A 12,743-nucleotide genomic window follows, 5' to 3' on the forward strand; every position below is an offset into this window, starting at 1 on the left:
CAAAGGACCGGGCCAGCAAGCTGCCTCCTGGGCTTGCAGTCAGCAGGAGCTTTGTGCTGCCTGCTCCTGGACCCAGGCATCCTCTGCTCTGTCCACCTGGGTGTTCCCCGTGGCTGCTCTGATGGTGCCAGGGATGCACAGGACTGAGGGGAGCTGGGCTGACCGGAGTCCCCACGATCCGTTCGGGCTCCTTTCCCCATCACTGGCTCCAGGCTGAGGTACTGAAGTGCAGGAGCACCATTAACAACCTGTCCGCTTTAATGAAGGCTGAGACCACTGGGGGTCCCTTTTCACCCTCCAGCTGCTTGGGAGGGGACAGCTTGCAAGAGGCTTGCTCATGTGGCCCAGTGTGGGTCCGGTGCCAGCTGAGAGCAGCTTGCTCTAATCAGGTACAACTGACCAGGGCCTCAGTCGGGCTATAATTGGAAATCAGGTTGGGGTTTATGCTGATGCTGGCGGCTGAGCGGGAGAGGCAGCTGGGACGTGCCTGCACTGACGGCTCGTCCCCATGTGGGGGAGCGGGTGCATCTGTGCCACGCAGGACGCGGGCAGAGGGGCCGGGGCTCGGAGGAATCAGCAACTGAAGCTGCGAGCGGTTATCCAACCAAGGGAATGTGTGTCAGGGAGCCAGACCCTGTCTAATGTCCTCCACTATCTCTGCATGTCAGCAACAGGCCCAGCTCTGGGTACGCGCCTGAGAGGGCCAGTCCCTGCCGTGGCCCAGGGCACTGGAGAGGGTCAGGCCGGTGGACGAGTGCCAAGGAGCTTCCTGAGCTACAGCAGCAGTGACACTCCACGCCACCTCGCAGCAGGTGCCTGCAGGCCACGGTCCTCTGCGCCGCTGGGGCCAGGATGACTTGGCCCTGTGGGCTGGGGACTAGAAGCTGACCCAGCCAGCAGACACATGCACTGACAAGCAAAGTGCACAGCGAGAGGCCTGAGTGCAGCCTTCAGGTTCAGGACCAAATCTGTGGGGCCTGGGGACACTGCTGTGCTGGCCAACAATCCCCAGCAGAGCCCCACGGCTCATGTGACGCTGCCCTCGAGCCCATGCAGCAAACACCCTGGCCAGGCACTTCCACCGCGCAGGAGGTGCCGCGCTGCAGCCTGGCCCAGAGCCCCACGATCACCCAAGCCAAAACTCGACGAGAGTGACCTGTAGTTCTGAGAAGGTTCAGTCCCAGGTCTGGGGGGCAGCATGGGGCTGCTGCCATCTCTGCAGTGCTGGGTAAGGGCTGCTCAGCACTTGCAGGAGCTCCTGGTGCCCTTTGCCCCAGCCCCGTCTCCTCCCAGGAGTACAGCACAGCCAGCATGGGGCGGCTGTAGCTTGGCAGCAGCAAGGTAAGACTACAGGGCCTGGTGCTGACTCTAGATGAGGAATGAAGTGAAGGTGACCCCCATCCCCAGTGCCCGCACTGCGACTGGCAGGCCTGAGGCATGGTGGGAGCCAGAGCTGCAGCTGGGTCTTCTCCCCGGGGCTCCTGGCCCCAGAGCCCTATATATGCTCATGCACCCTGGCCCTGGGCGACCAAGGGCTGCTGCCATTTCACAGGCTGACTCCCCCAGAGGCCATGGGCATTTGGTGCTGCAATTAAGAAACGCCCACAAGCAGCTCGACCTTCAGTGACATTGCTTTTTAATTCCTGACTGCTGGCCACCCCCTGGAGGGTGACTCCGGGGCAGGGCGGTCCAGGACCTGCTACCGCTAGCCAGGCCACCAGAGCAGTGCTAGCACGAGGCAGGCTGGAGACCAAGGGAAGAGCCCAAACCACTCGCTCTGCCCTGGGGAGCATAACCAGCCTCCCTGTAGCCAAGAGTCCTTCGAGGACAGACAGGGGTCAGCCCCCAGCAGAGCAGAGCCTGGGGGCCAGCAGAGCCAGGCTGGGCCTGCCCATGGCGGAGGAAGAGCTGGCCATGCAATGAGCCGAGCTGCAGCAGTGGGAGATGCGGCGCATTCTCACCCTCCAGGCCAGGCTGTGGGATGAGCCCTGGGAGCCTGCACCCGTCTCTCCCTGATCCTGCAGCCTGGGGGGAGCAGGACAAGCACCTGCTTCTTGCTTGCTTCTCCAGCTGCACGCTCCCCTGGGCACCCAGGCAGCCAAGTCAGCTGTGGGCCCCAGCACAAAGGAATTAGGAGGATGGAGACAAACTGGAGCTGATCTTTTTGGCGATATCCGTGTCTGACTTGGCAACGAGGAACCGCAGCTTCTTTCCTCCCGACCGGATGAGATCGACCGCACTGGAGAAGCCAGATAAGAGGGAGAGAGGGGAAGTCCTGTGTAACCAGCTGCTGGCACAGCCCAGCTGAAGCTGCTACTCATTGTCCTAGCTAGGCTCACGGGCCCTGCCCAGCCCATCCCACCCCCTGGCCCCTGGCCACCTGCAGGGCAGGTGCTGGGCGCTCTGTAGGAGACCAGGTCCCCACAGCTGTGCTCAGCAGAGCTGCAGATTGGCTGCTTTGATTTCTGCTCCTGCTCAGCCCTGCCCCTTTGCACCCTTACTACCCTGCTCCCCTCACGCATGCAGCAGCCAGCAGGCCTGCTGTGCTGTAGAGAGGTCTCTGGGAGCCTTATGAGAGCAGCGTCACGGCTGACACGCAGCTGCTTCCCCTCTTAGCCCTTGTTGGCAGCCCCCTGCGTACCCAGCAGTAGGGCACCACAGGACTGCAGTACCTCCCCCGTTATGGGTAGCCGGGAGAGGTGGGTCCCTGCCAGGAGAAGCAAACGGGGGACACATTCAGAAGCCATTTCTGCTCTGAAATGCAATGAATTCAATGGGACCTGACTGCAGAGAAACATCCTCCGTGCAGCCACGAATAGCTGAGGCTGGGTCGAGTGATGGCCAGGCTGCTCTGTGCAGTGCAATACGCTGCCCCCCCATGCTAACTCAGCACAGCTACCTGCCTCCTGAGGGTTAGACCAGGCACAGGTCGCTACTCAGAGTTCATGGCCTGCTCTGCTCAGAAGACGGGGTGTCGGGATGGGATAAATGCTGCTCAAGGAGGTGAACTCCAGGACACAGGTCTGGGGATCAGCAATCTCTCACCAAACGCAGGTTTCTCGCCTCCGCTGGGACCTGAAATGCCAGACTCCCTTGTTCTCGCATAAATGCATCACTCTGGTGTAACCCGCAGACACCACTCTCCTACCTGTGTGGTTCTTTTCCTGCATTTCCCTTTGGCACAAGCCACCACAGCTTGTTCACACGCTATACAGCGTCCTGCCTCTAACTACCAGCTGTAGTAGCAAGACCTCGGAGCCATTCGGAGATGCCCTAAGAAGGCCTTTCTCCAGCGGGGCCCCTGCCTCCCCGTGTCCACGGCTGGAGGCCCTCATCCCTACCTCTGGTAGTCGGCACCAATCAGACTGGTCCCGTTGACAGCAAGGATGCGGTCGCCGATGGAGAGCCTGCCATCTGAGGCCGCAGGGCTGTCCTGGATGAGGGTCCTGATGTACATCCCAGGGGAGTTCAATGGTGTGTGCTGTCAACAACAAGCCATGGTCAGCACGAGGCAGGAATGAGACACGGGCTGGGCTCAAGGTGACCGACACAAACCTGGCCCGTCAGCACAGCCATCGCGACAGGGGACTTGCCACCAACTTGCGTCAGACCAGGAGCCCTTGTGCCACGGAGTCAGTGGTGGCCGCCAGTGGCACGGCTGCTCAGAGCAGCCACGAGGTGTGAGATGACGTGTCCAGCAGCGGCTCAGGGACTGACTCAGGAGCTGAAATCCCAGTTCCAGAGGGTCTCAGTCCTATGGACTTCCAAGATGGATGCTGGCTGTTGGGAACGCGACCCCGAGTGACTTGGAAAATGCCTAATGCCTGAGGCTGCAGCACCTCAGCCGTGGCCGACCTCCTGATTCTGGCACGGTTAACCCCTTGGCAGCAAGGGTGAAGGAGAGAAAAGGAAGGAAGAGCCTAACAACCCAGGGACTGGTGCGCTAAAGGCAAAGCCAGCTCTGTGAATGTGTCCAGGTACCCATTTCTGACAGGAGACTGCCTCTGACATGAACAGGTAGGGAAAGCTAGCTGTGTTAGGCAGAAAGCAGGGTAAATTTGCACTTTACAGACTAAATCAGAGCTGCACAAGCTTTCATGAGCGACAGGCTTGCTTCATCTGGTGCTGCAAAGGCACGCTCTGGCACAAGCCCACACCAGGGCTTAAACACAGGCCTCCAGAGCAGCAGTGAGAGACCTGAACCACTCAGATACTGAGGCCCTGAGAGACGGCAATGATGGGCTGGCAGCATCTGAACGGTGACCTCTCTCTCTGCCTCTGCGCCCCAGTCTCAGAGGATGTGCCAAACAACTGCCTCCATTTTCGTGGCGGTGCACAGAAGACCTCCACAAGCAGCTGTGTAGCCCTTTCCACACGTGGGTGAGGAGGGAAAGCTGCCAGCTACGGGGTGAAAATCGAGGATCTGCTGCCGCCTGTGAAAGCCTGGGGGTCCGCAAGCTGTCTGCAGCCATCAGCTGCTGGCAGTACAGCAAACCCCCTGTGGCCCTGGCAGTGCGCACAGCCCCATCACGGAGACTGGTGGTCAGTCGTTTATCATTTGTATTAATTATGGGGGAAGAACAAGCACTGAACCACGCTGCCCGCTGTCACCCTGGATGTATGTGGAACATGACTGGGGCTTGGCCAAAGCTGGCTTTCCTCCTAACTAATGCACTGAGAAAGGTGTTTGTCCCCCCACAACTCCTGCTTCACTAAACCCAACTGCAGCCTGGGACAAGGCAGAAGGCCTGGGAGATGCAGGAAGAGCAATTACTTTAAGTGCCTCTTCTAGCTGTACTAAGCTCTGGCGTCCTGCGCTGTGGCTGGATGCGTGCAGCACTGGGGTCTTGGAGCATGTCCTTCATGGGGCTGCACTGGTCCAGATTTCTTTCATGCTGTCTTGAAAGGCCTGGGAGCGACCCTGCTAGCGTCCTTCCTTCTTCCACAGCCAACTGTGACCACTGCTTTGGGCTCATCTAATCCCAATTAGAGTCACAGCCCTAGGGTCAACTTACAGCTAGAAGGGAGTGAGCAGGCCTCAGAAACCTGATTCCTTTCAGGACCCATCAACTGGCCTAAGTACTTGTGGTGCTGACTTTAACTCTGATGACTGATCCCAGCTCTGTTGAATTTCATAGGCAGGGAAGCCTGGACTGCCGGGAACGCGCCTGATAAGCTCACCATTCGCTGCAGCAAAAACACCCACCGCCAGATATCCTGGAGGCCTTGGGCCCATGTCTGAAGGCAGGGGGTACTCACCAAACCATCAATCAGGCCCATCCCCAGCCCAATGGGCCCTTTTTCCAGTTCCACCACAAAGACATAGCAGAAATCATCCGTAGCCGAGCTGCGACCGGAAGACGCCGGTGTGGGGTAGTCGTAGGATGCTGGGGAACTGCCTGGGGGGGCAGAGAGAGATGGTGTCTTAGGAAAGAATCAGGCCTTTTCTGTACCCACCCTCTTCGGAGCCATGTGCAGCCACCCCAGCAAGTTTGCTACTGTGCTGTCAAGGCTGAAACAAGCAGCAGAGCCCGGTGCTCCCCACACAGCCTCTCTGCGCCCACCTATGGCACTGGGTGTTTCGGTTCACCATTTGGTCTCACTGCCAGGCAAGGAACGGCAGAGCTGATGACTGCCACGGCTGGATACTGGGGATGGCAGCCAACACCTCCCTCCGTGGGACTCAGTCTAGAGAGGAGTGAGGGCAGGGACCAGCATCACTCGGCCCTTCAGCTACTGGGAAGTGGCTGAGCCGGTGACATGCAGGCTGGCTGGCAGAAGCCCTCGGGGCCTCCTTCCCCTGACAACAGCCTCATCTGGCTTAAAGAGCCCTGGAGAATTATTGCCCACCCGAGTGAGGTATTAGCCTTGGATAATGCAAATGTACCGCACTGAGATGGGCTCAGACGCCTATCCAGACAGATACCCTGAGAGCTCTTCATGGCACTCAGCCACAGGGACAACCCCTTGGAAGTCTGGCCCTGACCAGTCCTGATGCTCAATGGGTGCCTGTTTCTCAGAGCCACCAGCCAGGGCATTGCTAAAATAAGCAATGGTAGGGCAGGAAAAGCCTGTTTCCACTCGCCTGGCCCCCTGCCCTCTCTCTAGGATGCCAGTGAGAGTTTAGCAGCACTGGAGACTGCCGGCTGACGCTCCAGCTTGGTTCACGATGACAGGGAAGCCTCTGGCTGGCCAGGACTCGGCTCTAAGAGTATGCCCAGCCAGGAAGACAGTCTGGCTACACCTCCAGGTGCCTTTATAAAACACTCTTGCGGAGGTGCAGTCTCACATGGCCCCATCAGCCCCCAAGGTGCAGTGACCAGGGGCTATCAGCCCGCTTGGCACAGTGGCCATCACGCTGACATGTGGGCTCTGTTTGCTGGTCTTGCTGTGCCCCCTGGCTCACAGCTGGCGTGGGAGGGATTGGATAGCAAAGGGAACACCCAGGTGCAATCCCTGAGCTGCTAGCTAAGAGAAACAGCTGCCTGCGAGGTGGGGCACGTGTTTCAGCTGTTCTCCTGGTGCCCCTTGTCTGACTGCCCCTGAGCAGCACGTCCAACCCAGCTGCTGCTCCTTTTGGGGGGGTGCCACGGGCTCTAATGGCCCAGCCCAAGGCTTGAACTTCACACTGGATGCAGAGTTGTGACAGCACCCAGGCCAGAGAGGAAAGGCAAGGGGGTCCCCGCTGCCTACCTCATGCCCCATGGCTCAGCCTGCTGAAGCTCCCGGCCTCCCCAAGCCGACTGCCAGCACCTCAGTGCACCCAGCCAGGCAGGGGCACAGTGCAGATGGCCATGGTAGTTCGTAGCCAGGCTACAAAGGGGGGAGGCCAGCAGTGCTGGCTGAGCTGGGTCAGCTGTGTCGGGACAAGCCTATCCAACCCCTTGGGAAGCTGTTCCCATGGCCCCAGAGGAGGGCTCTACAGAGATGCCTCGGCATGGGGGTGCCCTTACCTTCAGGGGTTGTGGCTTTGGTGCCACTGAGGCCATTGCGCCGTGGCACCTGCACGGCATTGCCACAGCCGGGGCCCTGAAGGGCCTCTGGGCTTCCTCCGTCAAAGTTGAGCGGGGTGTTGGGTGGCGTCAGCAGGCAGGAGGGGTCCAGCGGCAGCAGGCTGGCCTTGGGGAGGCTTTTTCCTAGGGTGCTCTGCAGCTGCAGCTGCCTGAGCTTCTCCTGGAGCTGCCCCTCGCTGGCGCGGCACTCCCAGGCGGGCCGGCTTGCGTCGGAGGCGAGCGGGGGGTTCCCATCCAGCTCCACAGCCCCGCAGGTGCCGGGGGGCCCGTACTCAGCCTGTCCGGAGGAACTCCCTGGGGCCAATCTGGCGCTCACGCTCTCGGCCACCTCAAGCACCGCTTGGCCAGTAGCTGCGTCTTTCTTTAAAGAGAACAAAGTGGCATGTGTTAGCCAGACTCTGCTTCCCCGCAAAGGTGCCCGGCACTGTGATGTTTTCCCCCCCAGGAAGCAGGGATGTCCCAGCCTCAGCTCGCTCCCCATGGGGGCTCGTTGCCTAAAGGATGTGGGTGCCTTACACCATGTGCTGGTGCAGGGGTAGGCAGCCATTGTCCCCCCCACCCCAGGTCCAGTGCTTGGGAGAGGAGAAATGACTTGTCCAGGGCCCTGGTGGAAGTCAATGTCAGGGAGGTCAGACTGGCAGCCCCTACCACCTGCCCATCACCGGTGCTCCCTCTCCTGCAGGTGAGTCAAACCCTTCCAAACCCTTCTTCGGCAATGTGCTGTTGCACAAGGCGTGTGCCCCCCTCACTCCTTCCCCAGCCCCCTCCACATGTTCAGGAAGCTGCAGCTCTGCCCTGGGAGCCTTCTCCGCACAGCTCGGGCCCCCAGGGCACACGTGAGCCGGAGACCCTTTGTCAGGGCTCAATTCCACAGGTGTGGGGGATGTGCTAGCATGCCCATCGCTCTATCGGGCACATATGGGTGTCATGTCCCCAGGCAGATGTGCCTGAGGCCTGGCAGCTTTTGGCCAGGGGCAACAGGGCTACGTAAGACATTAGGGTAGCAGCACGGTGCTGGAAAGCATGAGGGGCCCCCCCCCCCCCAACCCCGGCTTCAGCTCCTAAAACTGGTGTGCCAACCAAGAGAGGAGGGGAAAGACTGTGACAGCAGAGGCCTCCAGGAGCTGACTTGGGCCACAGAGTGCATGCAGGTGAGCCAGGATCCTCCGGCCACTCCTGCGACAGGCTGAATCCAATGGGGTTGGTGCAGAGCCAGTGCTGCTCCCAGAGCCTGTCCTGGCAGATGCTGGGTGGGATGAGAGAGGACAGGGAAGGGGCAGAGGGCCAAGGTCATTAATGTTAGCCCGAACACCATATTTCATCACCCCAGCATGTCCCTAATTAACTGCAAGGGCTGCAGATGTCTGTGCATCATGGTGAGGTTGGACCCAGGAGCCTTGGCCCCTTTCAGAAGATCATGGCCACTGCTGGTTTGCAGCCACCAGGTGAGGGGAGATGAGCAGGGACAGAGTGAAGGAAGAGAGCCGGGGGCAAGGGGAATATGGCATCGTCAGCTGGCAGCTCCCAAACCTCCTTCCCCTACTCGGCCTCCTACAGGCAAAGGCACAGGGCTCCCAGGCTGGGGCCAATTGCACAACCTAACAAGGTGCCCAGCTCCAGCCTCCCCCCATGAAGCCACGACAGCCCCAGCAACTGCTCAGCCTCACACCAGCAGGGACCCGGGGCTCCCAGGGCTGCGGCTCCATCCAGTCCGGTCGACAAGGAGCTTGCAGAGCCTAGGACTGAGAGTGAGCCCAGCCCAGCTGCCAAAAACAATAGCTTCCTGCTGGCTCATGTAGGACTAGCGAGCGAGAGATGCCCTCCCTCGTCCGCGCCAAGCACCCATCAACCAATGAACCACTTACACTCCCCACAAACCCACACACACACACACTCCCTGCATCAGGTGAGTGCAGTGGTGACTGATGGGGCACCTCTAGGATCAAACCCACAGCCAGGACCAGACCAGTGCTTCTGCCACTGGCAGAAGCTGCTGGAACGGACAAGGCTGGGGGACACTTGCCGCACTCTGCGGGGAATCGAAGCAGCCCCAGCACGTCAGGGCCCAAAGGGCAGGAAGGGGACAGAAGGGGGAGTCACCCGTCTCTGCGGGCTGTGCCCCCCCCTGCACTGCACTGCACTGGGCTTCCCCCCGTGGCTGCACCTCACGACGTAACCCTGGCACCCAGCCACCCTCCAGCTTTTCAATCACGAGACCCGCACGGCTCGCCGCAAAATGCCTCAGCTCAATGTATGAGATTAGTGGGTCCCAGGGAGCCGCAGAGGACACGGCAATGTCAGCAGCGCAGAGAGGCAGCTAGGGCCCAGCCTTGGTTCTCTGCAGCAAGGCGTAAAGGAGCTGGAAAGTGGAAAGCACACAGTAATCAGTAATGCCTGGCTAATGGGATTGAAGTGTGTGGGGTAGCGCAGTGTTTCCTAGTGGTTAGAGCGGGGGGGGGAAGCGGGGAGGGCTGTGAGGCGGCTGGAGAAACGGCAGAGATGTGTGCAGGGCTGGGGGGTGCCTTGCTGAGCTCTGGTAGGCACTCCGCTCCCTCCGCACATCAGGGCTACCTTTGGGGGCTCCGGCTCCAGGCTGTCACCAGCGTGGGGGCTTTTACTCCGCAGACTCCACAGGAAATGGCGGATGTAGAGGAGGTGCCGATAAACATTGTCGTCCAGTGTCTCCACCTCCAGATCTACCTGGAAGCCCCCGCTTGGCAGGACAATGGGTGGATGGTTATCAAAGGACTCCAGGACTTCACCTGCAAGACAGAGCAGGAGGCTGGGGCCTGAGCAGAGCCTCAGATCTAAACCTACCACTGCAGAGTGACCCAGGGCCCCCCTCCGGGGTCATTTCAGCCAGACCCTCCATTCCTGGACTGTAGATATCACTGGTTGTCACACAGGAGCAGACTTACCAGAGCCACCCATTAGCCGCCAGAAGAAGCTGCTCTGGTGACTGCTTTGTGTGTCAACCCCTGACACTATTCTCAAGGCGGGTGTTACTTTCCAGCTGGCTGTTCAGGAGCAGACACTGCTGCTCCGCGGATTTGCAGCTCAGCAGGGGCCGTTCTGCACTGCCCACCCATCCGCTAAGAAAACCACAACCCACAGGATTTGTCTTTGAGCAACTGCAGCCCAATGCACCTGCTCCTCCCTGGCCCCTGCAGCCCCTGCCCCACCACTCCCCCCAGTTCTTCCACCCCTGGGAGCCCTTAGGAGGCCCTTTAGTCCACTGCTAGCCCTGCTGATTAAGCAGAGAGTGCTGTCCATAGCACATCTTCCAGGACTAAGGACTGCCAGAAGAGCAGAAGAGCCTCCATCACCTCTGGTCCACCTAGGCATTCTCCAAACCAGACCAGACTGGTGAGGCTTTACCCCTTTAGCTCGGTGCCACTCACAGCCTGACACACTACAAGCAGGGTTTGCTTGCAGGAACCATTTCCCCAAAGGCAACGCAGAGATTTCATTAACTAAGGATTAGCCACGATTTCCCAGAGAGCCCCTGGCTATGTCGGGGACAAAAGCTACTTACAGCATCTAAACAAGACCTCCGTGGATTTGCTTGGGCACCTAAACCGCTGCAGTGCTTGGAAACAGTCACTACAGCACTCTCCCTACAGTGACGCAAGCTTTAAATAGCAGGGATATTTTTAACAGCTTCCTGTGTAAGCTGCCCTGTCTGGCACTGATGTGTAGTATCAGCTTCCCAGGTTCTCGTGGCATCCCTGGCTCTCATGTTGAATTTTATTACTCGTGCGGTAGGTGCTTGATTTGTGCAATTTGTGTGAGGCTTCAGGGCAGATGCCCTCAGGTCCCCCTAGCACCAGTGAGGAAGGAAGAATCACCGAGCAAATTCACTTACAAGAGCCTTGAGCGACTGGTCTGGGTTTGCTTTGCCCCACAATCCTCAGCCCCCTGCACCACAAGCCCAGTGAAACTTCTCGAGAAGTCTGAAAACTTCATCCCCCGCCCCGGGTAGGCTGAGCCAAACTAACCTGTGCTGGCAGGTTTGGAGAGGCCTTTGTGCTTCCCTTTGGAGAAGACCTGGGGTTGCTTGTTGGATGTGGACCTGAGGGCAGGCTCTGCTGCTCCTCAGCAGCAAAAGGGTTTCGGGGCCCAGGTGATACAGGAACGCAGGTTGCACTGGACCTGCTCTTACCTGTCCTGGAGGCCAAAGCACTGTCCTCCTCGCCAGGCTGCCAGGCCGCACCGCCGCCCACGTCAGACACGGCCTGGTACTGCGTCAGGACTCGATGGAGCTGTGCAGGGCTCAGGGCTGGGAACTCCACTCTCAGCGAGGGCCAGGGCATCTGGGCAAAGAGACCAAGAGCTGGGGCAGAGGCCTCGAGGCCTTAGCCACAGGGCAGGAGGGTCTCCTAGGCTGAGCGTGTGCCGCGGAAGGGTACTGGTCTGAGGCCAGAGCAAGGTCAGGGTTTGGTGACCTGTGATGCTTCTACAGGAAGCAAGGGAGAAGCAAGCTAAACAGATCACTACGGAGCTGGGCTCTCAGGCGTCAGGGACAACACGAGATGAGATGTTCCAGTAATTGGCTGCCCACCCAGAACAAGTTGCACGAGGCTGGTGTGAGCTGGGATGTGACACGTGAGTGCACTGGGCTCCAGCACTCCCCACTTCCTCACCTGCACCAGCTGGGAGCTCGGCAGGGCCAGGAGGTCGGCCAGGCTGGAGAGCTTGCTGAAGAACTGCTCTGCCAGCTGCTCGAAGCCCAGGCCACGCACCCAATCCAGGAGCAGCCGCAAGCACGCGCGGATCTTCACCCCTTTTGACCAGTGGAAGCAGCCCAAGGAGGGACCTGGGGGCGAGCGGGAGGCAGAGAAAATGAGGTGCTAGACTTCCACCTGACTTGGAATAGGCTCCTTGCATCAGGCAAGGCAACACGCACAGCGCTACAGGGGCCAGACAACAAATACCATCTCTGTGTTACCTGGGGCAGGTGCACCAGGTAGGCAAGAGGCCATCATGGCCAAAGCCTGCTTTCTCCAGGCCTGCAGCAAGGATCCCTGCAGGGGACGTCAACGAAACCTGGAACCAAGCAGCCCCTTCCAGCCTTGCCCTCATCCTGCTAGCGCCAGCTTCCTGCCGGTCTGCTAGCCTCTGACCCAAGCTCGCTGTCGGCCAAACCCCCAAGCTGCACCCAGCTAATCCCAGCTCCTAGGGCTGACAGAATAAGGGTGGTGCCTGTCCCTGGGCTGTCACGGACATAACGCTTGTCTCCGGAGCCTGTATGTCATGAAGTTCAGCTGCTACTGCTTTAGGTGTATCCATCCTGGAGAGCCCTTTCCCCACGAGGCACAGAGAACAGAGGAGCTGGGGCACGGCACAAAGTGTGGCACCATGATGCCCGGCTGTCCCAGGCTCTGATCAGCTCTCACATACAGAAAACAGCCTCCAAAAACTAATGCCTTCCTCAACAGGCAGCGAGCCAGGCACCTTGCTGCGGGCCCAAAGGCACAGGGGAGGGCAGGGAGCTGGCCTTTGGCTGCAAGAAAGAGCCGCAGCACCGAGCTGCTCTCCAGCAGGCCAGGATGGAGCCAGTGCTCACTCACAGGAGGAGGGCATGAGCTGGAGTGACGGGGCTCTGGCCCCGACCCACACCCTGATCCTCTCCTCGTGACTCGGCCCCAGTGCTAGCTCTCACCCTTGCAGGCTGGGAGGCACACCAACCCACCATGGGCACACCAGGAGCCCAGCGCTGCTGGGGGTGTT

The 12,743-nt window shown here is 59.7% G+C and overlaps 1 protein-coding gene across 4 annotated transcripts in view; it reads right to left on the reverse strand.

Annotated features, from left to right (window-relative positions):
- Positions 1-1,619: 1,619 nt before the first annotated feature.
- Positions 1,620-12,743, reverse strand: part of RADIL (Rap associating with DIL domain) — a 56,730-nt gene continuing 45,606 nt past the window's right edge. For 3 of the 4 annotated variants that reach the window (XM_090024057.1, XM_090024056.1, XM_090024059.1), the window contains 8 exons: positions 11,657-11,829; positions 11,176-11,326; positions 9,585-9,775; positions 8,143-8,259; positions 6,954-7,374; positions 5,260-5,399; positions 3,342-3,481; positions 1,620-2,239 (listed from right to left, as the gene is read on the reverse strand). In XM_090024057.1, coding sequence (XP_089880183.1) covers positions 2,131-2,239; positions 3,342-3,481; positions 5,260-5,399; positions 6,954-7,374; positions 8,143-8,259; positions 9,585-9,775; positions 11,176-11,326; positions 11,657-11,829 — 1,442 coding nt within the window. In that variant the 3' untranslated portion in view covers positions 1,620-2,130. The remainder of the gene's footprint in view (positions 2,240-3,341; positions 3,482-5,259; positions 5,400-6,953; positions 7,375-8,142; positions 8,260-9,584; positions 9,776-11,175; positions 11,327-11,656; positions 11,830-12,743) is intronic. The other variant, XM_090024058.1, reaches the window with a different exon arrangement.

Source organism: Crocodylus siamensis, chromosome 12, assembly GCF_052110815.1.
Source record: "Crocodylus siamensis isolate JL-2025a chromosome 12, ASM5211081v1, whole genome shotgun sequence".
NCBI lineage: Eukaryota > Metazoa > Chordata > Crocodylia > Crocodylidae > Crocodylus > Crocodylus siamensis.